Source organism: Protomyces lactucae-debilis (genome assembly GCF_002105105.1).
Source record: "Protomyces lactucae-debilis strain 12-1054 chromosome Unknown BCR37scaffold_14, whole genome shotgun sequence".
Lineage (NCBI taxonomy): Eukaryota > Fungi > Ascomycota > Taphrinomycetes > Taphrinales > Protomycetaceae > Protomyces > Protomyces lactucae-debilis.
Genome location: NW_024468006.1, coordinates 369,414 through 393,746, shown reverse-complemented (window position 1 = coordinate 393,746; position 24,333 = coordinate 369,414). Strand labels below are relative to the sequence as shown.

Here is a 24,333-nt window from a genome sequence, read left to right as displayed (position 1 = left end):
GCGTAGTTTCCTGCAGCACGCGTAGATGGACTTGCACTTGCAACTCGCTCCTCAGCTATTGCTGCTTTGCCATGATCTCGGCCATCTTCTTCATCAATCTCAAAGGCGAGGTGCTCATTAGCCGGCTCTATCGCCATGATCTTAAACGCTCCATAGCTGATGCCTTTCGCATTCAAGTCGTCAGCAATGCAGACGTGCGCTCGCCCGTCATGACTCTTGGCTCTACTACATTTCTACACGTCAGGCACGAGAATCTTTACCTCGTTGCAGTGACTCGCGTCAATACAAATGCTGCTCTAGTCTTTGAGTTCCTCAATCGCCTCGTAACGCTGAGCAAAAGCTACTTTGGCAAGCTGGATGAGGATGCCGTCAAGAGCAATTTTGTCTTGATTTACGAGCTCCTGGATGAGGTGGTCGACTTTGGCTACCCGCAGAATAGTGATACAGATACCCTCAAGCTATACATAACGACAGAAGGTGTCAAGTCAGAAAAGGCTGCAAAGGACGAGTCGACCAAAATCACAATTCAAGCTACAGGAGCCACATCTTGGCGTCGGCAGGACATCAAGTATAAGAAGAATGAAGCTTTTATTGACATCATCGAGTCTGTCAATCTGCTCATTAGCTCAACAGGCACGATCCTGCGAGCGGACGTGCAGGGCAATGTTCAAATGCGCGCATATTTGACAGGGACGCCAGAATGCAGCTTTGGGTTGAATGACAAGCTAGTGTTGAGCGAGGGCGACGCGACAGGCAATACGCACGGCAACAAGGCGCCAAAAGAGACGAAAGCGGCGGCTGGTTCCGTCACGCTCGAGGATTGCCAGTTCCACCAATGCGTCAAGCTTGGTCGCTTTGACACAGACCGCACGATCAGCTTTGTTCCACCGGTACGTCCTTCGACCTACTACATCTCTAATAATAGGACGGTGGATTTGAACTCATGCGCTATCGATCGACAGAAAACATCAACCTGCCCTTTCGCGTACATCCCATTGTCAATGAACTTGGCAAGCTCAAGGTGGAGTACCAGATTGCCGTGAAGGCCAATTTTGCAGCCAACTTGTTTGCCACCAATGTCGTGGTATCAATACCAACGCCACTCAACACATCAAGCATCACATCACGGGCGTCACAAGGCAAGGCCAAGTATGATCCGTCATCAAATGTCATTCAGTGGAAGTAAGTATCCCTCGAAACACAACAATACTGACTAAAGAATACCTAAATTTGCCGGTCAGTCGGAGTACGTATTGAGTGCGGAAGCCGATCTGACGCCGTTGACAACGCAGCGGAGCTGGTCTCGGCCGCCCATCTCGATGCAATTTTCCCTCCTCATGTTTACGAGCTCCGGGATGCTCGTGCGTTACCTCAAAGTATATGAAAAGTCCAATTACTCGAGCGTCAAGTGGGTCCGGTACCTGACCAAGAACGGTAGTTACGAGATTCGCATATAGTAGTCGCAGATCAAGTAACGAGCTCATCCACCATTTGATGCATAGCCACGAGGTTGGGGTCGCGTGCTGTGCGCTTTGTATTCTTGGCAAGCTCAAAGTGGATGGCTGCAGCATTGTCTGCCGCATCCGAGAGAAATGCGGATAAACGCAAAGGTACTTCATTTTCAGTGACTTCCACGTCCGTCATGGCAGATGCTCGAAGACCACCGTCAAGGGGCGAAAAGCCTCGCATGTCGATATCTTCTGCCAAGGGCTGAATGGCTGGGAGTAGATGACGAGGAAACTTGCTACCGCAGAGCGTCATGGCGTGGATGTACTTGTTCCAAAGGGGTCGGCCCAGCTTGAGGTTGAGCGATAGCCAGCGTGACAAGAGCCGTAGTGCGGGGAGCATGCGCCGTACGACGGCAGAAACGCGTGTAGCAAGTTCGCCGCCTGTGTCTGCCATGACATTCATCTGCTCGCAGAGCACATCCAACAGCACCTTGAGCGTGTCCAACAGTAGCTGCAGATTTGCTGGCTCCGGCTTGAGATGATGCACAGCAATGATGGAGCAAACCAAACGTGTGAGTGTGTCGCACGCAATACTGCGCTCATTAATCGCGTGCTGCAGCTGCACTAGCGGATCAGCTGTCTCCATCCCGGCTTCCCCGAAAGACTGGGCGAGCAAGCGCATAAATCTATCTGCGACTGGAGCATCCGGTGCAGCAGGACGCTTGAGTACTTTCTTGAAGCCAAGCGCCAGATTCTCTTGAGCAGTCGCGAATGGTTCAGCGGCGCAAGAGGCTCGCAGAAAGTAGTAGCTCGATGCAAATGTATCGCCTGTCTGAATGGTCACGACAGCAAGCTGATTCATGGGTGTGCCAGCAGTGGGCAGTAAGCGGCGAGCAAACTGGTAGTATCCCAGCGCCGGGCCCCAATTCTTCTCGCCGTTCTTCGAGACACTTTGCAGCTCTCTGTAGCGAGACAAGTCTCCCAGGTAGACAAAAATTGTATGACACGATTTTGTAATGCTCTCACGCATATCGGCTGAGCACTTGACTTGCTGCTTGGGAATCTCCATGTCGAGCATACGGAGCACATGGTGCAGTTCAGTGACGCCAAAGTGCGATATAAGGCGAGCAACGAGTGCGCGATAGTACTTGCTTGATTCCTTGAGAAAATCAATAAAGTGCCCCACGAGCTTGCGGAGTTCGACAGGCTTCTTGCCTTCAGCAGTCGCAGAGAGCTTACTAATGTGCGAGCGGAATGCCTCAATAGAGCGATGATGAGCCTTCATCCAGAGAGCAGTTTCTACATCGCGCTCCTGAGCATAGCGAAAGTCCAGAAAGAGGACATCTTCATAGGCCTTGCGCAGTTCACGCCGCACAGCAATCACTTGTGTGGCATATGGCGGCTCTAGCTTGAGCTTTGCCTTGAGCTCCTTATCGAGCTTGCCTGCCTGGTCGAGCTGCTTCTTGGCAATCTCTGCATGCCTGCTCATGCGGCCTGCTGCCCTGTCTGGGACTTGAGCTTGCTCACTGTGCTGATGATGGCGAGAGGTCGTTGTGACTGTCCCGGCCAACAAACAAGAATTTCTGGCCGACAGCGACAATGAAGCAAGGAAGCAACGAGCTGGAGGACACCGCAAGAAACAGCATCCCGACACACATCTAGCAGCTATGGGTCGTGTCATTCGTGCCCAGCGTAAATCTGGCGGCATCTTCAAGTCCCACACCAGGCTCCGAAAGGGTGTGGCCCAATTCCGCACACTCGACTACGGAGAGCGATCCGGATACCTGCGTGGTATCGTCAAAGACATCCTCCACGACCCAGGACGAGGTGCTCCTCTCGCCCGGGTTGTCTTCCGCGACCCTTACAAGTACAAGCTTCACACAGAGACATTCATCGCCAACGAGGGCATGTACACTGGCCAATTCATCTACGCAGGAAAGAAGGCATCTCTCTCCGTGGGCAACGTCCTTCCTCTATCTGCCATGCCTGAAGGTTCCATCTGCACCAATGTCGAAGAAAAGACTGGTGACCGTGGAGCGCTCGGCCGTACATCAGGAAACTATGTGATTGTTGTTGGTCACGACCTCGACACTGGCAAGACACGTCTCAAGCTCCCATCCGGCGCAAAGAAGATTGTTCCCTCTGCTGCTCGTGGCATGATTGGTGTTGTTGCCGGTGGTGCTCGTGTCGACAAGCCCCTCCTCAAGGCCGGTCGTGCCTTCCACAAATTCAAGGTCAAGCGAAACTCGTGGCCACGTACTCGTGGTGTTGCCATGAACCCCGTTGATCACCCTCACGGTGGTGGTGTAAGTCATTCCTTCCTATTGTACACTCTGTCTCGCGGATGCTTGCTCATACGACTCAAAATTCGAGAGTACAGGCATCTACGATGCATACGAGTGTCTGATAATACAAACAGCATGCTAACGTACGCTAGAACCACCAACATATCGGAAAGGCCTCAACAATGGCTCGTTCGTCCGTTCCTGGTCAGAAGGTCGGTTTGATCGCTGCTCGCAGGACTGGTCTGATTCGTGGATCAAAGAGAGACAACGAGATCTAAACAGAATTGCATTAAGGAACATAGCACTCACTACTGTATCCTACGGATCTTATCATTTATCTTGTCTCATCTTGAGCTGCTCTGCTGTTTCGCTGCTGAGATCTATGCAGTTTTGTGGTCCTTGTGCTGAATCGCCCTGTCCCTGACTCGCTGTGAATGTTCATGTGAATAGCAGGCGTGAGGTGGACATCCTGGCAGTCGACGACGTCCGTAGTCAAAGCGTCTTTGCATCACCAAGATTGAACACTAGACGCATCCAAGTCCCAACGAGCTGCATTGCCTGAACATGGCGGTGAAAGGCGGTATAGTCTCAGCTATTAACATCCAGTGATCTTTTATAGACACGAAAGCTTCGGCATCTTCTCGCAACATGCTTCGTAGCCGCTTAGCTATTGATTCTACATGACAATACATATGTAACTCTACTGCGGAAATTTCATACTCACGGGGGCATCATCCATGGCCCAAGCCGATTAAGCTTCACCACTTCGAGCGACAGGACCACCAAGATTAAAGTCGTCGGCATTGTGAGAATCGCATACGAGTACCAACAAATGGTTGCGATCTCCTCCTCAAAGACATCGTTGAGCTGGCAGATGGACGCCACCTGGATAGCCGTTGGACTGCCAATGAGCAGAAATAGCACAACGATAAAGATTGGATCGTCCACCACGGAAATAGGCGCGAATCGGGCGATGATGGCGAGAAGAGGCAACAAAACAAGTGGGACAAGCACCATGCGGGAAACGATAGCTGTCCAGATGGTGCGTTTCGAATGCGGCAAAGGCTCGCCTGCCTCACCCTTTTCCTGTGCCAAATTGCCACCGAGCACAACGAGGATGAGCGGCACTGCGCAATTCCCTGCGGTTGTCACTGCCGTTGTTAATGAGTTGAAGACAAAGGTGCCTTTTGTGAAGAAGAAGGGCTGTAGCCCAGGCACACAAGCCACAACGAGCGCAATGAGCATTGCCCACAAGGGTGGATTCATAAAGCCCCACAAAGTCTTGAGCGCCTTGAGCGGCCAAGTCTTGACACGGTCGCCAAGCCTTGTTTGCGATATTTGCGTTGTGAGTGCAGGGAATTGAGTCAAGGCACCAGAGCCTGTTGAAGTGTTGCGACGGAGCGTTGGTTCACCGAGTGCTGCATCAGTGGGCTTCCTGCTTGGCGAAGAAGGTGACAGCAAGCGCGATCTTTCGTCAGCCTCGCCCGCCTCTTCATCATCTGAGCCAGCCAGACTTGCGTTCTCTGTTCTGTCGCCAGGACGGTGTGCAGCAAAGAGATAGTTATAGCCGTACGACCATCGAATACTCAGACCGAGCTGAGAGAAGACGAGCAGATAGAGGATGCCACGGGAAGCGACTGCCTCGTCATTATCATGCGGTGCCCGCTGATCCCACCACAACCCGTCGAGCGAGTAGGCCAATGCAGAGACGAGCGCAAGAGGCAGCGAGTTGCTGTTCTGAAACACGGTGCATCCAATCACGAACCTGGTCTGCTTTGAAGGCAGGCCCATCACTTTGGATGCCGTCTTGCCAACGATCCAGGAGACGCCCGTAAGCAGAACAAAGACGATGGGCAGGAGCCACAGATCAATCAACTGATCTGTCGAGAGCGAGCCGGCCAGTTTTGATGCCACCAGACACGGCGTAAAGAGGTTCATATTGATATTGCTGATGGTCTTTTGTGAGTCTTTGGGCAAGACTTTGTTCTGCAGTTAGCGCCATAGATGAGAACGAAGCGACGCACCTTGGCGAGGATATAGCCGCCTGCAGAGAGCAGGACCACTTCGAGGACAGACTCGAGCGTCTTGAGGAAGAGCGTGCCAAAGGGGGTTTCTGCATTATTTCCCATGCGCTGCCTTCTATCTTTCTCTTTCTAATTATCAGCCTGGAGCGCCCTAGCCTCAGAACTGCTGGTAGCTGATGAGTTGATGAGTTGAGTGCTCAGGTTGCGTCTTGGCCAACTTTCAAAATCGTCATCCTGCGCACAGAGCAAACCATGCGACGCCCTGCACTCTGGCTCTATGCTGCGGCAGCAGTCGCGGCGGCTGACTGGGACTGCGAAGTGACACTCGACAAGGTCCGCTTCAACCTCAATGCGCTCGCAGGTGTGCATCGCTTGACTGTCTCTCATTCTACGCCACCCACCATTACCAACACAACGTATGCACTGGATCTGTGCAGCCCGCTGCCTCTCGATAAGAATGTGGATGCTGCGGAGCAGTGTCCAGAGAACACCTTTGTATGTCGAACAAAAGCGGCCGTGAAGCAAGAGACAGAGACAATTGTGGAAGTACTTGCAATGGGCGTCAACGGGCCCAAGGCGACCAAGTCAAAGGATGGCTTGTCGCTTGCCTTCTCTGGCTTGGAGAATGGGGACGGCGATGCACAGAGCGCCGTGGTTGAGCTCGTCTGTGACAAAAAGGCAGGCAACGGTGAGCCGACGCTCGAGAGTGACAAGGCCGGCAAAGCGACCATTGAATGGAAGACCGTGCATGCATGCGAGGATGACCCAGAGCGAGATGTACCAGCACCAGGCAAGCCGTCCTCTCATTGGGGTTTCTTTACATGGTAAACACATCATTTCTATGCGCTTCAAGACTAACGGCAGGTTCTTTTTGGTTGTCTTTATGGCAGTTGCTGCACTCCTGCTCATGACGCTCTATGGCAATTACTCTCGCTATGGCACGATAGGCATGGATCCTACGCCCACAGTAGACACGGTGCGAGATATTCCATTCTTGTTCAAGGATTTCGCCAACCAGGTGGTTGAGACTGTCAAGGGATCCGGCGCGAGATCCGGGTACAGTGCTGTATAGAGCAGAGAGCAGTAGCAACAGGCATTGAAGTAGTTGTTGAGCATAGACCATATTTGTGACTGGCTTTTGAGCGCCAGCACGACCGCAGCTCAGACCAAGAGACGACATCAAGGCTCAGAGCTCTCTCTCTCTCTCATATATATCATGGCCGCCGCTGCTCCTGCTGCGCAGCAAATCACGCTCACATCTTCCGACAATGAGTCCTTCCAAGTGGATCTCGAAGTCGCAGAAAAGTCGGTACTCATCAAGAACATGGTGGAGGATATCGGCGAAGACGACACTGTGGTGCCCTTGCCAAACGTGAATGCCAATGTTCTCAAGAAGGTGCTCGAGTGGTGTGAGCATCACAGAAAGGACCCAAATCCAGACAGGGAGGATGACAATGCCAATAATGCGCTTGCAAAGTAGGAGAATACACTTCGCGACGCGTCAGCTAACAGGCCAGGAAACAATCATCCACAGACATGTCGGAGTGGGACCAAAAGTTCATGGCAGTGGACCAGGAGATGCTTTTTGAGATTATTTTGGCTGCCAACTACATGGACATTAAGCCTTTGCTCGACTGTGGCTGCAAGACTGTCGCCAATATGATCAAGGGAAAGACACCCGATGAGATTCGCAAGACTTTCAACATTGTCAATGACTTTACACCAGAGGAGGAAGCACAGATACGCCGCGAGAATGAATGGGCAGAGGACCGTTGAAAGATGCCGAAGCAATACGATATGCTACTCCTGTATAAGCTATGAATACGCGAGATGATCTCCCACCTGTACTGTCGTCCCCTCCTCCAAATCCAAGTGAATGCCGAACCATAGCCTTCCACTTGATTTGCGCATCTTGGTGAGTGTCGCATACGGTTCTGTTGTCTGGACGCCCGTCTCTTGATTGATGCAAATCATCAAGCACCGTCGACACTTGCCCAGGACAGCAAACTTGCTTTCTCCAACTTGCAGTGACTGAAGCGCATCTTCCTGAAAGGCAGGCAGACCCTGAATGACAAAATTGGCGCGGAAGTTGGCCGCATCAACAGCCTCGCCGGAGATACTTGCAGCCCTCCTGATGGCTCGAACGCTGCTTTCAGAGATGCACAAGAACGGAGATTCGTTGCTAAGCAACAGCTGAACGCGTCTGTTTTGCCGCTCACCGGCACTAAGTTGGGACCAGCTGCTAGACAAGCCGAGCTTGGCAGATCGCGAGGCTGAAGGGTCTGCTACAGACAGAGTGCAGCGTACACCAAGATATGCCGACAGAGCATGTTCCAGCCGTAGGTCGCAATATACCAAGATTTGAGCCTCGTCGCCACAAACTTTGCAAGAAATTGCCTTGAGCGACTCTGGATTGATTTCAAGTGGGACATGCAGTATTTCCTTGTTGAAGCGTATAATCAGCTCCGTGTCGCAGATCTCTGTCCGGATGAGAGCCATCTTGGTGAACTTTTTTTGAGAAAGCACTTGCCGTGTGTCAAGATTGACAATTGCCCATTGCCGATCGTACTCCAAGCCAGAGGGTAGGACACGCCAAGCCATGCCTTTGGGTACATTGTAAGCTCGACAAGACTTGATGGGGTAGACATTGAGCTGTGTCAACGTTATGGGTGCGGGTGTCGCAGTGACAGCCTTAGCATCATCCGATTCCACAAAGTAGTCCGTCAGAAGGTGAACGAAGGCAATGATGTCGTCGGTGTCCGTCATGGCGCCCAGACTGATGCGCACAGCGCCAGTGTGTTTACCGTCAATGACATCCCTAACACCAGAGCAGACATGACCGGCGGCATAGTTGGCCTGTATTTGTGTACTCGAAATGCCAAGGACAGCTAGCATACTAGGATTGCAGAGAGTCCCGGTGCGGATGTGGATTCCAAGAAGACCTGCCAGCTCACCGACCTGATTGTATCCAATTGGCTCGCCATTGCTGCGGAAGAGAAGCATAGTCAAAATTGGAGACCCTCTCAAGCTTAGGAGCTGCGCAAGGGGCTTGCCGTTGGCATGAGTCAGGTTTTGGATTGCATCGTGTGCGCGCTTCCCGAGCCAGGTGACATGTTTCTTGATATTGTTGAGGAAGTCTTGGCCATAGCATTCTGTATGGACGTCCAACGCATGATCCAGCGCGAGAATACTGTGGAAAGGCAGAGTTCCATCTTCCAAGGCAAAAGACACATGAGTCTTGATTGCGCGAAAAGCGTCAGTTCTGGAGACGGCATCGACCGTTCCTCCGCCAAAGTATTTGCGACCCTGCACTAGTTTGCTCAATCTTGGGTCGCGCTTGATGAGCAAAGCTCCCAGGCCAGTTGGATAGCCAAAGATCTTTCCAAACGACAGCACGACAAAATCGGTGGATGCGCATGAATCCATATTCAAGGGGTGAGTCGGCGCATAGGTCGCGGCGTCGCACAGCTCAAATGTGGCGGCCGGCAAGCGTCCCCCAGCGAATAGTGAAGTTTGCCCTGAAAAATTGCACCGAGCAGTGTAGGCAAAGAGAATGTGTTTTTCCGAGTGTTGAAATGTTGACGATTGCTTGTAGGGTGGATCTTCAAGGCTCCATGAATCAGCCGTATCTCTCAACCCAACGAGCGACGTATGGCTTTGTGGATAAATACGCATATGCCAGGATCCAGCTGAGCGCATCAACTCTCCCACAAGCTTGATGCCCGCGGTTGTACCCGACGTGAAGACTAAATCATAACCCTTCACATTGAGAATACGCAAGACACGCTCGCGAATCTGAGCAACTTTGTCTGCGGTGCGTTGGGACGCTGGAGAGGCGCTATGTGGGTTGCCGTATAGCGTCGAAGTCAAATCCTTCGCCTGGCGGGTGATGACCGAGACAGCGTAAGGCGGAGCGCCTGCATTGTCTAGGTAGACAGCTTCTTCGAGATGTGCATACTCAGACCGGCGTATGTCAAAGAGCGTTCGTGGATATGGCGCGTAAGATGGCCGTGCCGTGGTCATGATGGAGAAAGAGTAAGGCAGCAAGACATGCCCAAGACTTCAGTAGATAAGCGCTGTATTAGTTGAGATTTGAGCTTGTGGTGTCTGTCGGTCTTGTGCGGTTGCATTTGAGGCGCGAATTTCATCTGAACAAAGTGCGATTACATCAACAGCCAGCAGCATAGACACCACACAGTCTTTGCTTGCATGTCAGACTTCCAGGTCGTCGTCGTAGGGGCAGGGCTTGTTGGCGCATTAGCAGCCATCTCGTTTGCCAAGCAGGGCTACAGTGTCTCTGTGTATGACGTGCGCAAAGACCCAAGGAAGACCGAGAATGCACAGGGTCGCAGCATCAACCTCGCTGTGTCGGCGCGTGGGCTCGGCGCCATCAAGAGCATCGATGCTAGCTACCATGATAAGCTAGTGGCGCGGAGTATTCCAATGAAAGGCCGCATGATCCATGTTGATGGCAAGGAGGATAGCCAGCTGTACGGCCTCTTTGGCGAGTGCATCCACTCCATTGATCGCTCGCAGCTCAACATCGATCTCTTGGATGAAGCTGATGGCTATGACAAAGTGTCGCTCCACTTTGAGCACAAATTTGCAAGCGCAGACTTTGATAATCACAAGGCAGTCTTTACGAGCAAGGCAAGCAACACGGACGTCCCTGTGCATGCTGACTTGTTGGTGGGCTGTGACGGCGCATACTCTGCGGTACGCAGTGCCATGATGCGGGTACAAAAAATGAATTTGCGGCAAGAGTACATTGAGCATGAGTACTTGGAGTTGTCTATGCCGGCAAAGAATGATGATTACCAATTATCGCCCCATCACCTACACATCTGGCCACGGCAAGAGTTCATGCTTATTGCGTTGCCTAACCCGGACAAATCGTTCACAAGTACGCTCTTTGCGCCGACACATCTCTTCAAAAAGACGCCAGATGAGGCAGTGGCTTTCTTCAGAGATGTTTTTCCCGATGCTCTGCCAAAGATTGGTGAAGACCGGCTTCGTGAAGTTTGGCAGAAGAATCCGGTAGCGCCTCTCATCCAAGTGACATGTGCTCCTTATCACTACAAGGACCGCTGTATCTTGCTCGGCGATGCAACGCACGCGATGGTACCGTTCTACGGCCAGGGCATGAATTGTGGGTTCGAAGACTTGCGTGTGCTCAATACATTACTTGAACAACACAAGGTGACGCCTCAAGCAACATGGGAGCTTGGCGCTGCCCTTGAGGCATATTCTGCAGGACGCAAGGATGATTTGAGTGCTATTTTGAAACTCGCCATGGGCAACTACATCGAGATGCGGTCCTCCGTCACCTCTCGGCTGTATCTTGCCCGACGTCACTTGGATGGTCTCTTTGGTCGCCTGTTCAAAGACAGCTGGGTGCCCATGTACTCGATGGTAAGTTTCAGGGACGACATTCGGTATTCAGATGTGATTCGGCGACAGGCGCGGCAGTCCAAGATCCTCGAAGCACTACTTGTCTCGGCTGGCGGGGTGCTTGGCTTGTCCTTGGCTAGTGTTTTGCTGGCCAAGAGCAGTAGTGTTCGACGGCATGCAGCCAGTCTTTTGTACCGCGCCGGTCGCGTTATAGAGGGTGTCACGGACTGATGGATCCGCCCAGGTGCTCACTTGTCTTCTCTCAAACGGCAAAGCTCAAACATGTGTCATTCGCCAATCACGCCGAGAGCTTGAGACCGCACGAATCGATGAAGTCTCGCCCTGGTTCGGCGTTGCTAGATCCAACAAACGATTCGGGATAGGGCCCATAGGGGTCACTACCCACCAGAAGGCTGGCCTCTATGCTGATGAGACATTGCTTGATGGAAAGGACATGCTCAAGATGGCGTCCAAGGTGGCGAATCCACCCGGAGCGATGAAGAGCCATCTATTTGGCATGTGAAGTCAAAATCAGTATTTAGCATAGGGATCGCTTGCATGGAAACTTGGAGCCCGAGCTGAGAGCACGACTTGACGGCGACCTGTGGATGAGACGAGTTGTGCACGTGGGGGCGCAGGGGCTGGCTGGCTGTCAGGGAGATAAAATCTCAAGATGCGGCATAATCTCAGATCTCACCCTGCATCTGTACCACCACCACCACCTTGTACAACCATGAAGTACACTGCTCTCCTGCTCGCAGCAGCCGTCACTGCACAGAATGCAACAAGCCAGATTGTACAGACCCTACGAAATGCAAACCTCGTGCCAAAGATTGTCCCGGCCTTCACTGCGACCGTGGATCCCTTTGTGATTACGTACCCTCGCGGCATCGTCAACTACGGCAATGCACTCGACTTGAATGTGACTAGCTTCGCGCCGCTCATCAACTTCACCGGCAGTGCCAATGTCAGGTACACGGTGGCCATGGTCGACCCGGATGCACCCACGCCACAAAACCCGACGAGTGCTCAGATTCGCCACTGGTTGGTGACTGATGTGCAGGCATCTACAGCCCCGACCAATATCTCAAGTGGCAACGTGCTGAGCGGATATCGCGCTCCATCACCTCCCGCCGGCAGTGCTCCTCATCGATATGCCTTCTTTTTGCTCCAGCAACCAGCAGGTGCCAACATCACCCTCGGCAATCAGAGTGCCATTCAAAACTTCAACCTCGCTGCCTTCATTACCTTGAACAGGCTGACGGTTGTATCTGGCAATTACTTCAATGCTTCTCGCACGAATGCAACCTCGACCGGTGGTGCCTCTGCCAGTGGTTCTGCAAGGCCATCGTCCACAGGCACCGTTCGGGCTTCAGACGCCAATTTGGTCACAGTGTCGCTTGGCTCACTCGCCGTCATCATGGCTTCATTCCTATAGACTCTAGAATAGATAAAACATAAAAGTGCTTACAATTTCGAATCCTTCCATCGTGTTTCACGCTTCTCCTTGAATGCCGCAAGTCCCTCCCTGATGTTTTCTCCGCTCTCAAGCAGTGCCACTTCCGCAGACTCATTGTGGACTTGTGTAGAGCGTTCGAGACTGCCGTGCTCCATAGCAGCAAGCATACCTGTTCGCGACACAATCACTGAATCGGGTGAATTAGCGCAGATTTGGTTGGCAAACGACATGGCCGTGTCCATGAGCTTGTCGTGTGCAACGACGCGATTGACGAGACCCCACTGCATAGCAGTCTGCGGGGAGATGTCTGCACCAGTCAACAACAGCTCACTGGCGCGTTGCAGACCAAGGTATCGGACGAGCCTGCCAATGGCACCCATCTTGGCAAAGACACCTCGCTTGACTTCCGGTGTACCAAAGACGGCGCGTTCAGAAGCCACGACCAAGTCGCAATTGACGGCCATCTCCATACCACCACCAAGACACATGCCATTGACGGCAGCGATCAAGGGCTTCTTTCCCTTGCGTCGGGAAACACCACCAAAGCCACCAACAAGGTCTGGATCGTTGGCATTGGGATTAGCAGCCTTCATGGCGAGCCATTCTTTCAAATCTGCACCAACACAAAAGCCACGTCCATTGCCTGTCATGATGGCACACCGCAGCGAAGGCTCACGGTCATACCACTGCATGAGGGTGGAGAGTTCCTGCTGCATGGCGTTGTTCATCATGGAGAACTCGCCACGCTGGAGGGTGATGAGGAGAATTTGTGAGGTTGGGAAGGACACGCCAATGTCTTTGCTGTGCTGAGGGACCTGCATCTACTGTATCTGATGTTTAGAGCTAGTAGTTGTACAGTCAGTCGCAGTAGTTGTGGCCCAAGTGCGGAGGTGCGGAGGCCGGGAAAATAGACAGTCACAGATATTCAGCTGGCATAAATACTCTTTGACATAGGCCCCATTTGCAACACTATTTGCCGTCTCCATCATGGCCAGTCCCCCTCGTCCCTGCCCCTCGTTGCAGCATGACGCTGCTTTCTTTTCGATTTTCGCCTTCGACACTCAGCGCATCTGCATCCACAACTCCAACCAAGTCTGCGCATGCTCCATCAGCACAGGGCGCCCTCGCACTCCATCTCGCTCGCAGGAACATGCCTTAGACTCTGTCTTCTTGTTGCAGCCGGACTCAGGCAACTCGTGTCCGCGCGTCCCTTGGATGCAGCTCTAGCACATCCGGATGTTCCCGATGAACAACCAGGCTCGCCGCAGTTCTGGTGGAAGCTCGGTGTGTCTGTCGTACTGATTCTTGGTGGTGGTGTCTTTGCCGGACTCACTATCGCGCTCATGGGTCAAGATATCATCAATGTAAGCTTCCAACAAGCATTGAATGCCGCTCACATCTAGTTACAAGTCCTTGCAGAGTCAGGCGAGGAACGCGAACGCAGACATGCTGCAAAAGTGCTGTCTCTGCTCAAGCGTGGCAAACACTGGGTCCTTGTCACGCTTCTCCTCTGTAATGTCCTCACCAACGAATCACTCCCCATTGTGATGGACAGTATCCTCCCTGGCGGTCTATACGCTGTCGCCATCTCTACCGTGTCGATTGTCATCTTTGGTGAGATTATTCCTCAATCATTGTGTGTACGTTATGGATTGCCCATTGGTGCTGCTTTCGTGGCTCCTATGCTGGGACTTATGTACATCATGTACCCAGTCGCCTACCCTATTGCCAAGCTACTCGACTACTTGTTGGGCGATGATGAGGGCACAGTATACAAGAAAGCAGGTCTCAAAACACTCGTCACGCTCCACAAGACGCTAGGTGCGGACCGACTCAATGAAGATGAAGTCACCATCATCACAGCTGTGCTCGACCTCAAGGACAAGAGTGTCGGAAGCGTCATGACACCGATTGAGGATGTCTTTACAATGAGCGCTGATACAATTCTGGATGAACCCATGGTCGACACCATCTTGAAGGAAGGTTACTCGCGCATCCCCATCTACCAGCCAGGCAACCCAACCAATTTCGTCGGCATGCTGCTCGTCAAGATCCTCATCACCTATGATCCAGATGACAGAGTACCTGTCAGCAATTTCACCCTCGCAACGCTCCCAGAAACACGACCTGAAGTATCGTGCCTCGATATTCTCAATTTTTTCCAAGAGGGCAAGTCGCATATGGTATTGGTGTCTGAACGACCAGGGGAGCCAGCCGGGGCGCTAGGTCTGCTAACATGTGAGGACATTATTGAAGAGCTCATTGGTGAAGAAATTGTCGACGAGAGCGACGTTTACATTGACGTGCACCAAAAAACGCGTCGACTCGATGCTGCGCCCCTGAGGAAAGGTCATCGTATCAATTTCACCTCGCTTGAGCGTAGAAAGACGGATCTCAATCTCTTGACGGGTGGCAAGCAAGCAACTGGCAAGCCGCTCTTTAGGCCAGCCAACGTTGCGCACAACCCAACAGAAACGAAAACAACCAAAGTTACCATCAAGCCCACTACTAATGTGAATCTGACACCAAGCAAATCTGGCGAACGACCTGGTCTGCGTGATGCGGGTCAGCGCGACCTCAGTGCGTCACCCGGATACGGTACCACGTCTGAGCGTGCTGCCATGCATGACAACCTCAATAATTCCGATGTGGAGGACCAGCAAGATCAGTCTTATCAGACAGATGAGGAGGAAGCAGACGAGCAACGACCCTTGTTACTGCAAGTGCCACAAGATCGTCATTTGCACGGCAGAAAAACGTCACGGGTGCGTTCTGGCAGTATCATTGAAACGACAGTTGAGCAACCCGACGGAACCATCAAGATGGTGGTTGGCTGTACACATGACCATCACAATGCCATGAGCGATGCCGAGTCGAGCGATAGTGGTTACAGCCGGCGCAAGAACGGCCATAAGGTGAACCGATCTGCTCGACCTGCGAGTGCGAGAAGTCATAGCTCAGGTGGTTCTATGCGTGATTCACCATTACTCAAGTTGGATGGAGACCAAAAGAAAGCGAATAGGAAAGGGTGATCCTTCTTGGTCAACTTCTTCAGGTTTTATAGCTATACAGTACAGTGAAAGGAACATGGCCTGATCGCATGCTTCGAAGTGCAAATTCTGAGATGGCTCGCATGGTTGCTTCTGCCTCTACCTATCAGTACCTTGAACACAAGGGTTGTAGATGGTCCGTTCCTCAATGTACACTTTCAATACATCCTGAATGAAGTTTGCGTCAGATCGAAGGAAGCCAAGCAGCTTGCTTGATCTGCTCGCAATATCAGACTGGAATTTGTCTAAAAGTTTCATGCGATTCGTGGTGCAATCTGTAGGCATTGTCAAACCTGAATGCCTCTTGTATTCGTACTGCAATACATGCCAGCAATTCCATAATCTCAAAGCATCTGGCCTTAGGATCCCTGATCTTAAGGAGCGCTCAGCACGACTCAGATTTTGGGGATGAAGCACACAATGTCTCCTTTGGTGTGCACTGCACGTATTGAGACTGCAACTGTTGCAAACTCTGCGTACATCACTTGCGTGCCTTCCCTTTTCGATGAAAATCTCGGGCGCACAGAGATCAATAGGCCGTGGTACCGGTGCGGAAGCGGCGAGATTTTCAATATTGACAGGCTGCTCAGACGATCCGGTCGGTCCGAGGTTGCACACAATAGGATCGCCTGAGTTGATGTAATGCAAGTTTGGCTTCTGCTTGGCCCTGTCCTTTGTGAACAAATCAGTCAACCAGTGAACACTAGGTACAAGTCCCTTGGACTGGAGGGGATCTTTAGATTCACCGCATGATCTCACCTTGTCACCAGATTCTGGCATGTTGGCGTTGAGAGGCGTCCAAATGTCCTCTCGCTTTCTTGATAAAGACACCCTGATGTTTGCTAAACACGGGTCCGGACCACAGTCGTTGGCAATATTGTCCTGAAAGCGCTCAAATAGTTGTTTGGAAATGCCAGAACGATGACTGAGAATAGCAGGGAAGGCAAGTTGTAGGTCGTGGGGTAAAGACTCTAGCAACTCGGTATCGGCTGCGCTGATGGTTCCTAAGCTGCAAAATTGATTTTTACAGAAGTAGCGATAAGCCATCAACAGAAAATGCCCCCCGTCGTCGTGTATGCGCCGAGCAGGCGGTGATTCACACCATCCTTTGAAGCGTAAACCGCCCTTGCATCGTGGACACGGAAGACGGCCTTCTTCATCAGCTTTTCCGGTCCTGTTCCCAGTCCTGCTCCACAGAGCTGGATGCCAAACGAAGACCGAGGGTTGGACGAGGACCTTCGCATGATTTGGTTCATCACTCAGGTGAATTGAAGGATCTGGCGGATGAATCCAAAACGACGAGCCTTCTTCGTAGAGCTTGATCCTCTTGTCTTGGATTTTGGCCTTGATTTCATGGATGAGATCCACTTCAACTGAGCTCCCATCACTTTCCTCCGTAGTGGTCGCCTCTGTCGTGGGATCATCGTTATTGACATCACCGCGGGCTGATTGGTTTGCATTACTGTCCCTTAGGACATCGATAAAAGCATTGGCACCACTTGAAGACCTGTCAGTCGCGTCTTGCGCCATGTCTGCAGTACTTGTATTGTGCGCATCGCCTTCTTTCTCTGGGTCGTTTGAGTTTACCATACTCACATCATCCTGATTCCTGGCGACTGAAGATTGAGAAGCGGGATCTACTCCCGTCATGGTGACTGGCATTGCAGATGCGACGCTATGCAGAGCTGCATCGCCATCTTGAATAGGTGTCGTCACTGTCGTCGCATCTGCCAGAGCTGCAGATGCTGTTGCATGCCTATTCGCACGCGCCACCTTGGCAACTAATTGTCAGATCCTGTGGACGATACCGACTCAAGATTCCTTACACTTCAGTCTTGCTTGACCTGGCGCTTTGGCAGCTCTTTCCGTTGCGGATGCACGACCAGGTTTACGCGCGCCTGGTCTACTTTTGCTGCCCTTCGGCCTGGCCATATCGTTGATACGGAAGGAAGGATACGCTGACTTCCGCAGTCGATGTGCGATGTTGGAGCCTCAGACGACAGGCTGCATGTGACAGATGAGCGAAGCAATATGCGCTGTAGCTATGCACGGAAGTAGTATACTGTACTGCTGAAGATAGAAGTTCAGATTGCACAGTCGCGATCAGAAAGAAGTTCCTCAATTCGGCACTCTACCTACGACTGTGGGTGGATCCTAACCAATGAGGGGGGTCGAAATGAGTGCAAGAAGGAAGGCATTCTGGCCAATAAGCTGCCGCAAGCTGCCAGGGAGCATCTTCGCTTCTGGCCAATCATACGCGCGACAGTCCAATGCATCAGGCGCGTAGAGCAGAGTGAATAGCGACAACAACGCGTGCAAACATCTCTGAACTTGCATCTCCTACTGCTTCCGTGCATAGCTGAAGCACATATTGCTTTTTCCCGTCTGAGTCTTCAGCGTCCTTCATCGACCGCCGAAATAAAAGCATAATCATCGTACCGTTCCAGAGATATGGCCAGGCGAGCCAGACACTTTAGTTTCAAGTGCTGCGCTTCTCAGCGCGTCACATGCAGGCATCGTTGAAGCTAGTGCAGAATATCAAGGCACTGTCGCTTCGAGCAGTCAGGCCAATCAGGTGCCAAGACTCTATTCACGCGTCCTGGACGACTCATTTCATTTTATACGTTCTCGCTACAATTTGCGTGTTGATTGCGCTGGCGTCACGGCATATGTTGGAAAGGTGGATACAATTTTGAGCTTTAAGGTCAGATCAAAATGCTCCACATTGTACTTGGCATACCTGTCCCAGAAGTACTGCGGCACTGGGTTGTGGTGGATGAATACGCTGATCGCGATTCTCGTTATCTCGACCAACGATTTGGAGTAGCACGCCTCTCCCCGGAGCTTTGCACATCTGACGGGTTTCAATAGTATGCAAAAGACGAACAGGTCCACGGCTATCTCGCCAGCCAATTTGGAACAAAGTGTGCAGTTGCTCCCGTGACAACTAGAGCAGAAAGGGATTGATGCAGATTCGCTCTAGACGAATGGCAAAGGTCAAGTGGGTCCCAAAACATTTTGCCTTCGGCTGAGGGCTATATGCACATCAGCAGAGCTGTCAACGAAAAAGCTGATGGGCAGACCATGCAATACAAGCTCGTCGACCATGTCAGAAAATTCTTAGAGAGAGACGAGAAGGAGAGGATGAACGACAAGCTGACAAACTTCTTGCACTCGTACACGATGCGGCGAATAGCGACTGGTTATCAGGCGAGGTTATCGACAGAAATGCGTTATCTCACATCAAGCGACCCTATTGTGCGCAACCTCGGACTGAACAGCCCGCCTGAGCAGCCTGTCAGGCATATGAACCTCGCCGCTCCTGCACCAGTAACACGGCCTGTGGATTCCTCGGCGCCCGAAATATTCATCCACTCAAGTGATGTGCGCAGAGTCTGCAAGAGTTGCAGTCTCCCAATCATGCGGTGCTTTGAAAGCAATACATTGTGTGCTTCAACCCTCAAAATTTGAGTCGTGCTGAGCGCTCCGTAAGGTCAGGAAAGCTGAAGCCAGACATCTTGAGATTATGGAATTGCTGGCATGTATTGCAGTATGAACGCAAGAGGAATTCAGGATTGACATTGCCTTCAGCTTGCACCACGAATTGTATAACACTGTTTGACAAGCTCTATTCTGATATGGAAGCAGGTCAAGCAAGCTGCTTGGCTTCCTTCAATCTAACGCGAACTTCATTACATCCTGAAGCATACATAGAGAAACGGATAGTCTGCAACCCGTTTGTTTAGGGAATTGATAGATAGACGAAGATACAGTCGGTTTGAGCCGAGCCATCTGATGATTTGCGCTCATTGAAGATTCGAAGCAGCCAACCATGCCATCAGAGAAAAGCAGTCATCAACAGAATCGACACTATAGAGAGCTCCGACACTTACCCAAGGGTACTCATCTTTGCATTTCACGATGAACGGCGGCTAGTGCTGTCAATTAAAACCATGAAACGTCTATATAAACCGCCTAGGGCGCTTTGCGCCCCAGGCATGGGAATATAGCCCTCAATTCTAGCGCTCTCGACACGAACCAAACCATGCTAGCAGCCATGCATCCAGAGTGCTCTCAAATGTCGAACAATCCTCGGAGAACTCTCGAAGCACTGTATGCAAATTCAACTACTTGTCTAGCAAATCAATGCAAAGCTTTAAGTTGAAAGAATCTATAGGAATACGACAAAAGTATGAGACAGCCATTTCACTTTCTCGGCATAGGCACCCAGCAGACCACGAGATGTAAACTCAGAATGATGCAGCCAATGATCCAGAATGCTCTGTGATAGTCTGGTGCAATGAAGCGGAAGACAACGGCAAAGATGACACCGCCAGCATTGCCCGAAGCACCAACGAGACCAGAGACCATTCCATTTGATTGTGGCAGGATGTGTGGGACAATGCTAAAGGCTGAACCATTTTGCATTTCCAAAAAGATGGCCATAAAGGACATGGCAGCAATCAACGAGTGTACTTTGAGACCCGGCACGAGACCTATCCAGATGAAGAAGGTACCCTGCGCTACACCGAGGGCGAGGTGAAAGTATCTCTTGTTGTTGACATTGTTGCCTGTTGCCAGGTAAATCTTGTCTGCGAGGTAACCACCCAAGGGTCGGGTAATGACATTGAGCAGGCCAAACATGGCAGACCAATTTCCAGCGAGCTGTTCAGACCAAGCTTGCTTGTCGATACTCTTTGCTTGTGCTTTGTAAAAGTTGGAAATGATGCCCTCGACGGCAAGCTCTGAGCCAAAGGAGCACATGTATGTCAGCACAAGGAACAACACCTGTGGGTTGATGAGGATCTTTGCGGCAGACTTGATGGTTGGGTTTTCAACAATGACATTCTCCTCATAGTCGCCGATCGTGCCGATTTCCACATCAGGTGTGGCTTCGCCAGGTGTGATGGGCTTCTTCTCCTTGTGACTGTGCGGCGATGTGGCTACTCGCTGAGAACTTGAAGACGAACCGGCTTGGCTGCTGAAAACCTTATCCATGGCGGACGTATCGATGGGTGTTCCGGCAACGCCATGAATGTGACGCGTCGCCCAAGGTCCCGTGGGTGTATCTTGACCAAGGAAGAAGACTGCTGCGGCCGTCAAAACCAACACTGCGAGGGGTAATGCCGGGAATGCATAGCGCCACGAGTGACCCATTGAGTAGCCATTACTGTAGAAGGCTTCTGCGACTGCTGGCATCACAAAGAAGGTGACACCTCCGCCGGCGTTTCCCCATCCACCAACGAATCCATTCGCTCGACCGACAATGGACTTGTCAAAGAACTGTGTCGACCAAACGAGACAGGGAACGAAGGTACCACCGAGTACACCGACAAAGAATCGAATGCAGTAGAAGCCCGTCAAGCCTGTCTTGCCATATCCAATAGCAGGTACGCATGCTGTGGGAATAGCACCTGCCATCAAAATACCGGCTAGGACTTTACGTGGTCCGAATTTGTCGCACAGGGGTCCCGCAATCAATCGAACGAGCAGCGTTGCTAGTAATGAGATGATGTTGCTGTTTCCAATCTGTGCAGAATTGAGCTTGAGGTCTGTCTTCAACATGCCATGGAGGAGCGGTGGAAATGCAAACCAAGAGAGGAAGGCGACAAAGAAGCCGAACCAGGCGAGGTGGAAGGTTCTACCATACTTGTTGATGGGATTGAGTGCCACGAGTGTCTTTGACTTGTGGGTGACTGGATTGACGTCTGCATGGAGCAGGCCTTTGAGGAAGCCAAATTGACTGGGTGCTGCTGCGTCCATGGCTGTGGTTTGATGTTTGACGAGTATGGATACTGTTGAGGCTTTATGTCGTCTGAGCGATTGACAGTTGCAGGTGAGGAGATGGCGGAGGCAAGCACGATAAGGATAGAGGACGGAGAAGACAGGCCTGGGCTTGGGCTTGGGCCACGGTTCAGTATGAGTGCAGTACGTGCTGGCACTCAGTGAGCTGGTCTAGATTGGAAGAACGCGGCAGACCCTGACATGAGCTCGAGCAAGAGCAGCAAGACGCAGCCCAGCTCGGCCGGTGTCGACGATAAGAAGTTCATGCGAGATAGCGGCTTCAAGTTTAGTCCACAGGCTACAGGCTACAGCAGCCGTCCAAGCTATAGAGTGCAGCGATATTCGTCTGGCTAGACAGTACTAGCCAAGCAGATAGATCCATCCAGCACACAGACCAGCACTGAAGCCATGCCCATTGAGCTAGAGAGCACAGCACGCTTGAAGCAAGATCTGGTCGTTGTTTGTGCTTATCGTGTGCAGATGAGTCAGGGCGCCGTGATTGGCTGACAGGGGACGCTGCTTATCTCATTGTTCAGATGACAAACACCAGCAGACAGCAGCAGCATCTAGACTGTAAACATGATCATAACTCATACGTACGCTATGAACTTTTTCTTTAAACTAAAACGATTCCTCCACATAGAGAACCTTACAATTCAGCACGCGCCTCTTGAGCACGCTGCTTGGCATCACCAGCCAATTGAGCCGACTTCTTCGCACCCACACCACCAACACGCTTAACAAAGTCAAACAACGCCGAAAGTCCATCCGTTGCCATTTGTGCAAATGCAGAACCATGCACAGGCTCCGTTTGACCATGCGAAAAGTAGTGGGCGTTGCGACGCGCAGCAGCGACGAGTTGATCCTTCTTACCGCCTTGTGGCACAGGCACACCGTAGCTGTCCAAAAAGGCCTTGAGGTCAGAGTCGGACCATGAGTCGAAAGCATAGCCTTGCACATTGCCGTATTGGCGCTGTGCCTCCTTGGCTGCTGCGTCGCCCTTCTTGGCAAGTGCATCATAGCCTTGTTGAGTTTGCTTGATGAGCGCATCACGCGAGGAAGCGGCCGTCTTGTCGAGCTTGATTTTGGCATCCTTGGCGAATTTCTGCAACTGCGACGTAGACCAGCCTTCAAAGTCCTCGGCAGAGGTCCTGGCAGCATGGGCATTCTTGCGAGCAGCAGCAATCAATTCATCCTTCTTGCCGTTTTGTGGCACAGGAATGCCGCGAGAGTCAAGGAAGGCCTTGAGTCGTGAGTCAGACCAGAAATTGAAGACATCATTACCAGCAACATCCTCCGACACTTGCGCATACGCTGCACCAGCAGACTTCGTTGCTTGATCAGCAGCATCGGCAGCGGCACGAGTTCCTTTGTTTTTGAGGGATTCAGCAGACCTGCCAGCTTCTTCTGCACCACCCACCACTTTGGCCTTGATGTTGTCATAGGCATCCTCTGCTCCGTGCTTGATCTTTGCAGCGACACCTTCAGCTGTATCCTTGGCGCTGTCAGCAGCAGAGGCGGCCTTGTCGGCGGCAGCATTGTAGGCCTTGTTGCCTTGCTTCTTGGCTTCAGCAGCAGCATCGTTTGCCTTGTCGGCAGCGGCGTTGTAGGCCTTATTGCCTTGCTTCTTGGCTTCAGCGGCTGCTTCATCTGCTTTATCTGCAGCGGCGTTGTAAGCCTTGTTGCCTTGTTTTTTCGCCTCGGCAGCAGCTTCATCTGCTTTATCTGCAGCGGCGTTGTATGCCTTGTTGCCATGCTTCTTGGCAGCAGCAGCAGCATCGTCAGCCTTATCGGCAGCAGCGTCATACGCCTTGTTGCCTTGCTTCTTTGCATTGTCTGCACCGGCGTTGTAGTAATCACCGGCAGAGTTCTTGAGGGACTTGTAGTTCTTACGAGCCAATGCGCGTAAATCATTCAGCTTAGAGCCTTGTGGTACCTTGACGTTGTTCTCATCCAGCATCTTCTTGAGTTGTGACTCTGACCAAGCATCAAAGGCCGATTCACCACGCCACCATGCTTTCGCCTGTTCCGTGAAGGTGTGTGTGTTTTTACGCATACCAGCGAGCATGGATTCCTTTGTACTACCTTGCGGGACGGGAATGCCGCGTGCATCACACCAAGCCTTCAAGTCTGAATCAGTCCATGTACCAAACAAGGAATCATAGACGCTCGGACCTGTCGAGACCATGTTGCTGTATGCTGAACGTGCAGATTGCAAGAGTGAGTCTCGGTTACGAGGGCTTGGGTTTGGGATGTTGTGGTAGTCGAGGAAGCTCTTGAGTTGTGAGTCTGTCCAGGAATCCAAGATCCAGTTGGCGAGGGAGTTGTCTGCATAGCTGCCCGTCACGAGATTGACGAGATCGTCCTTTGTGTTGGCGGCGAGGTCTGCTGCATTTGAACCACTCTCGACCAACCATGCGCGTAGCTGGGATTCCGTCCACTGCTCATAGGGCGGTGTGATGGCATCCCAGTGCTTCTCAACGGTGTCTGAGAGTGCTTTACGGTCAGATGCTGCAGGGTAGGGGATATTGTGGTCCTTGAGCCATCGCTCGAGCTTTGTCTCGTGCCAGTTGTTGTAGATACGCTCTGTTGGCTGATTGAAGTGTTAGCTATGACGTCGTTTTTGATGGTTGTACGAGGATGTGTTACCCATTGGAAGGCGGAGGTAGCTGAGAGTGCCGCGAGTGCAGAGAGGAGTGCGAAGTTTTTCATTCTCTGTAGGTCTGTCTAGGAGTATAGACTAGAGCAGAGAAAGAGAGAGGATAGAGAGAGAGAAAGAGCAGAGGCGGTGGTTGTGTTGGCTCCTTTATACTTCAGCGCAGGATGACGACACAGGGAATAGCAGTCATAATGGCAGTACTGATGACAGTAGAGTAGTAGAGTAGTAGAGTA

The 24,333-nt window shown here is 51.7% G+C and overlaps 15 protein-coding genes across 15 annotated transcripts; 8 read left to right on the top strand and 7 right to left on the bottom strand.

The window, feature by feature from the left end:
• Positions 1–71: 71 nt before the first annotated feature.
• BCR37DRAFT_349564 (Mu homology domain-containing protein) lies at positions 72–1,457 on the top strand (the record flags this gene model as incomplete). The annotated part of the gene is made up of 3 exons (XM_040867934.1): positions 72–890; positions 926–1,182; positions 1,220–1,457. 3 exons carry the CDS (start codon positions 72–74, stop codon positions 1,455–1,457), a joined length of 1,314 nt encoding a protein of 437 aa, XP_040724172.1.
• On the bottom strand, positions 1,220–3,002 carry BCR37DRAFT_381491 (uncharacterized protein). The gene has a single exon (XM_040869710.1). It carries the CDS (start codon positions 2,935–2,937, stop codon positions 1,468–1,470), a length of 1,470 nt encoding a protein of 489 aa, XP_040724171.1. The 5' UTR covers positions 2,938–3,002; the 3' UTR covers positions 1,220–1,467.
• A 58-nt stretch (positions 3,003–3,060) lies between these two features.
• BCR37DRAFT_381490 (60S ribosomal protein L2) lies at positions 3,061–4,058 on the top strand. Its single transcript, XM_040869709.1, has 2 exons — positions 3,061–3,754; positions 3,886–4,058. Exons 1-2 carry the CDS (start codon positions 3,116–3,118, stop codon positions 4,009–4,011), a joined length of 765 nt encoding a protein of 254 aa, XP_040724170.1. The 5' UTR covers positions 3,061–3,115; the 3' UTR covers positions 4,012–4,058.
• Positions 4,059–4,145: 87 nt separating this feature from the next.
• Positions 4,146–5,959, bottom strand: BCR37DRAFT_84703 (auxin efflux carrier). Its single transcript, XM_040872509.1, has 2 exons — positions 5,758–5,959; positions 4,146–5,719 (listed from the first exon to the last, which is right to left on the bottom strand). The coding sequence occupies exons 1-2, from the start codon at positions 5,860–5,862 to the stop codon at positions 4,454–4,456; spliced, it is 1,371 nt and encodes a 456-aa protein (XP_040724169.1). The 5' UTR covers positions 5,863–5,959; the 3' UTR covers positions 4,146–4,453.
• On the top strand, positions 5,915–7,234 carry BCR37DRAFT_381488 (autophagy-related protein 27). Its single transcript, XM_040869708.1, has 2 exons — positions 5,915–6,581; positions 6,622–7,234. The coding sequence occupies exons 1-2, from the start codon at positions 6,010–6,012 to the stop codon at positions 6,827–6,829; spliced, it is 780 nt and encodes a 259-aa protein (XP_040724168.1). The 5' UTR covers positions 5,915–6,009; the 3' UTR covers positions 6,830–7,234.
• On the top strand, positions 6,930–7,613 carry BCR37DRAFT_381487 (S-phase kinase-associated protein 1A-like protein). The gene is made up of 2 exons (XM_040869707.1): positions 6,930–7,233; positions 7,275–7,613. Exons 1-2 carry the CDS (start codon positions 6,974–6,976, stop codon positions 7,531–7,533), a joined length of 519 nt encoding a protein of 172 aa, XP_040724167.1. The 5' UTR covers positions 6,930–6,973; the 3' UTR covers positions 7,534–7,613.
• Positions 7,519–9,868, bottom strand: BCR37DRAFT_381486 (pyridoxal phosphate-dependent transferase). Its single transcript, XM_040869706.1, has one exon. It carries the CDS (start codon positions 9,778–9,780, stop codon positions 7,573–7,575), a length of 2,208 nt encoding a protein of 735 aa, XP_040724166.1. The 5' UTR covers positions 9,781–9,868; the 3' UTR covers positions 7,519–7,572.
• Positions 9,869–9,966: 98 nt separating this feature from the next.
• On the top strand, positions 9,967–11,379 carry BCR37DRAFT_403215 (FAD/NAD(P)-binding domain-containing protein; the record flags this gene model as incomplete). The annotated part of the gene is made up of 2 exons (XM_040871984.1): positions 9,967–11,287; positions 11,330–11,379. The coding sequence occupies 2 exons, from the start codon at positions 9,967–9,969 to the stop codon at positions 11,377–11,379; spliced, it is 1,371 nt and encodes a 456-aa protein (XP_040724165.1).
• Positions 11,380–12,040: 661 nt separating this feature from the next.
• Positions 12,041–12,451, top strand: BCR37DRAFT_339944 (phosphatidylethanolamine-binding protein-like protein; the record flags this gene model as incomplete). The annotated part of the gene is made up of 1 exon (XM_040867348.1): positions 12,041–12,451. A coding segment is annotated over one exon (411 nt), but the record flags the coding sequence as incomplete, so codon positions are not given.
• A 164-nt stretch (positions 12,452–12,615) lies between these two features.
• Positions 12,616–13,428, bottom strand: BCR37DRAFT_349583 (enoyl-CoA hydratase; the record flags this gene model as incomplete). The annotated part of the gene is made up of 1 exon (XM_040867935.1): positions 12,616–13,428. One exon carries the CDS (start codon positions 13,426–13,428, stop codon positions 12,616–12,618), a length of 813 nt encoding a protein of 270 aa, XP_040724163.1.
• Positions 13,429–13,594: 166 nt separating this feature from the next.
• BCR37DRAFT_388387 (uncharacterized protein) lies at positions 13,595–15,639 on the top strand (the record flags this gene model as incomplete). The annotated part of the gene is made up of 3 exons (XM_040870614.1): positions 13,595–13,805; positions 13,829–13,971; positions 14,011–15,639. The coding sequence occupies 3 exons, from the start codon at positions 13,595–13,597 to the stop codon at positions 15,637–15,639; spliced, it is 1,983 nt and encodes a 660-aa protein (XP_040724162.1).
• A 58-nt stretch (positions 15,640–15,697) lies between these two features.
• BCR37DRAFT_84694 (uncharacterized protein) lies at positions 15,698–17,774 on the bottom strand. Its single transcript, XM_040872508.1, has 2 exons — positions 17,484–17,774; positions 15,698–17,438 (listed from the first exon to the last, which is right to left on the bottom strand). The coding sequence occupies exons 1-2, from the start codon at positions 17,587–17,589 to the stop codon at positions 15,757–15,759; spliced, it is 1,788 nt and encodes a 595-aa protein (XP_040724161.1). The 5' UTR covers positions 17,590–17,774; the 3' UTR covers positions 15,698–15,756.
• Positions 17,775–19,295: 1,521 nt separating this feature from the next.
• On the top strand, positions 19,296–19,667 carry BCR37DRAFT_381480 (uncharacterized protein; the record flags this gene model as incomplete). The annotated part of the gene is made up of 2 exons (XM_040869705.1): positions 19,296–19,305; positions 19,441–19,667. 2 exons carry the CDS (start codon positions 19,296–19,298, stop codon positions 19,665–19,667), a joined length of 237 nt encoding a protein of 78 aa, XP_040724160.1.
• Positions 19,668–19,758: 91 nt separating this feature from the next.
• BCR37DRAFT_381478 (high affinity nitrate transporter NrtB) lies at positions 19,759–21,908 on the bottom strand. The gene has a single exon (XM_040869704.1). The coding sequence runs from the start codon at positions 21,418–21,420 to the stop codon at positions 19,864–19,866; it is 1,557 nt and encodes a 518-aa protein (XP_040724159.1). The 5' UTR covers positions 21,421–21,908; the 3' UTR covers positions 19,759–19,863.
• A 98-nt stretch (positions 21,909–22,006) lies between these two features.
• On the bottom strand, positions 22,007–24,286 carry BCR37DRAFT_381477 (uncharacterized protein). The gene is made up of 2 exons (XM_040869703.1): positions 24,091–24,286; positions 22,007–24,034 (listed from the first exon to the last, which is right to left on the bottom strand). Exons 1-2 carry the CDS (start codon positions 24,151–24,153, stop codon positions 22,091–22,093), a joined length of 2,007 nt encoding a protein of 668 aa, XP_040724158.1. The 5' UTR covers positions 24,154–24,286; the 3' UTR covers positions 22,007–22,090.
• Positions 24,287–24,333: the final 47 nt, after the last annotated feature.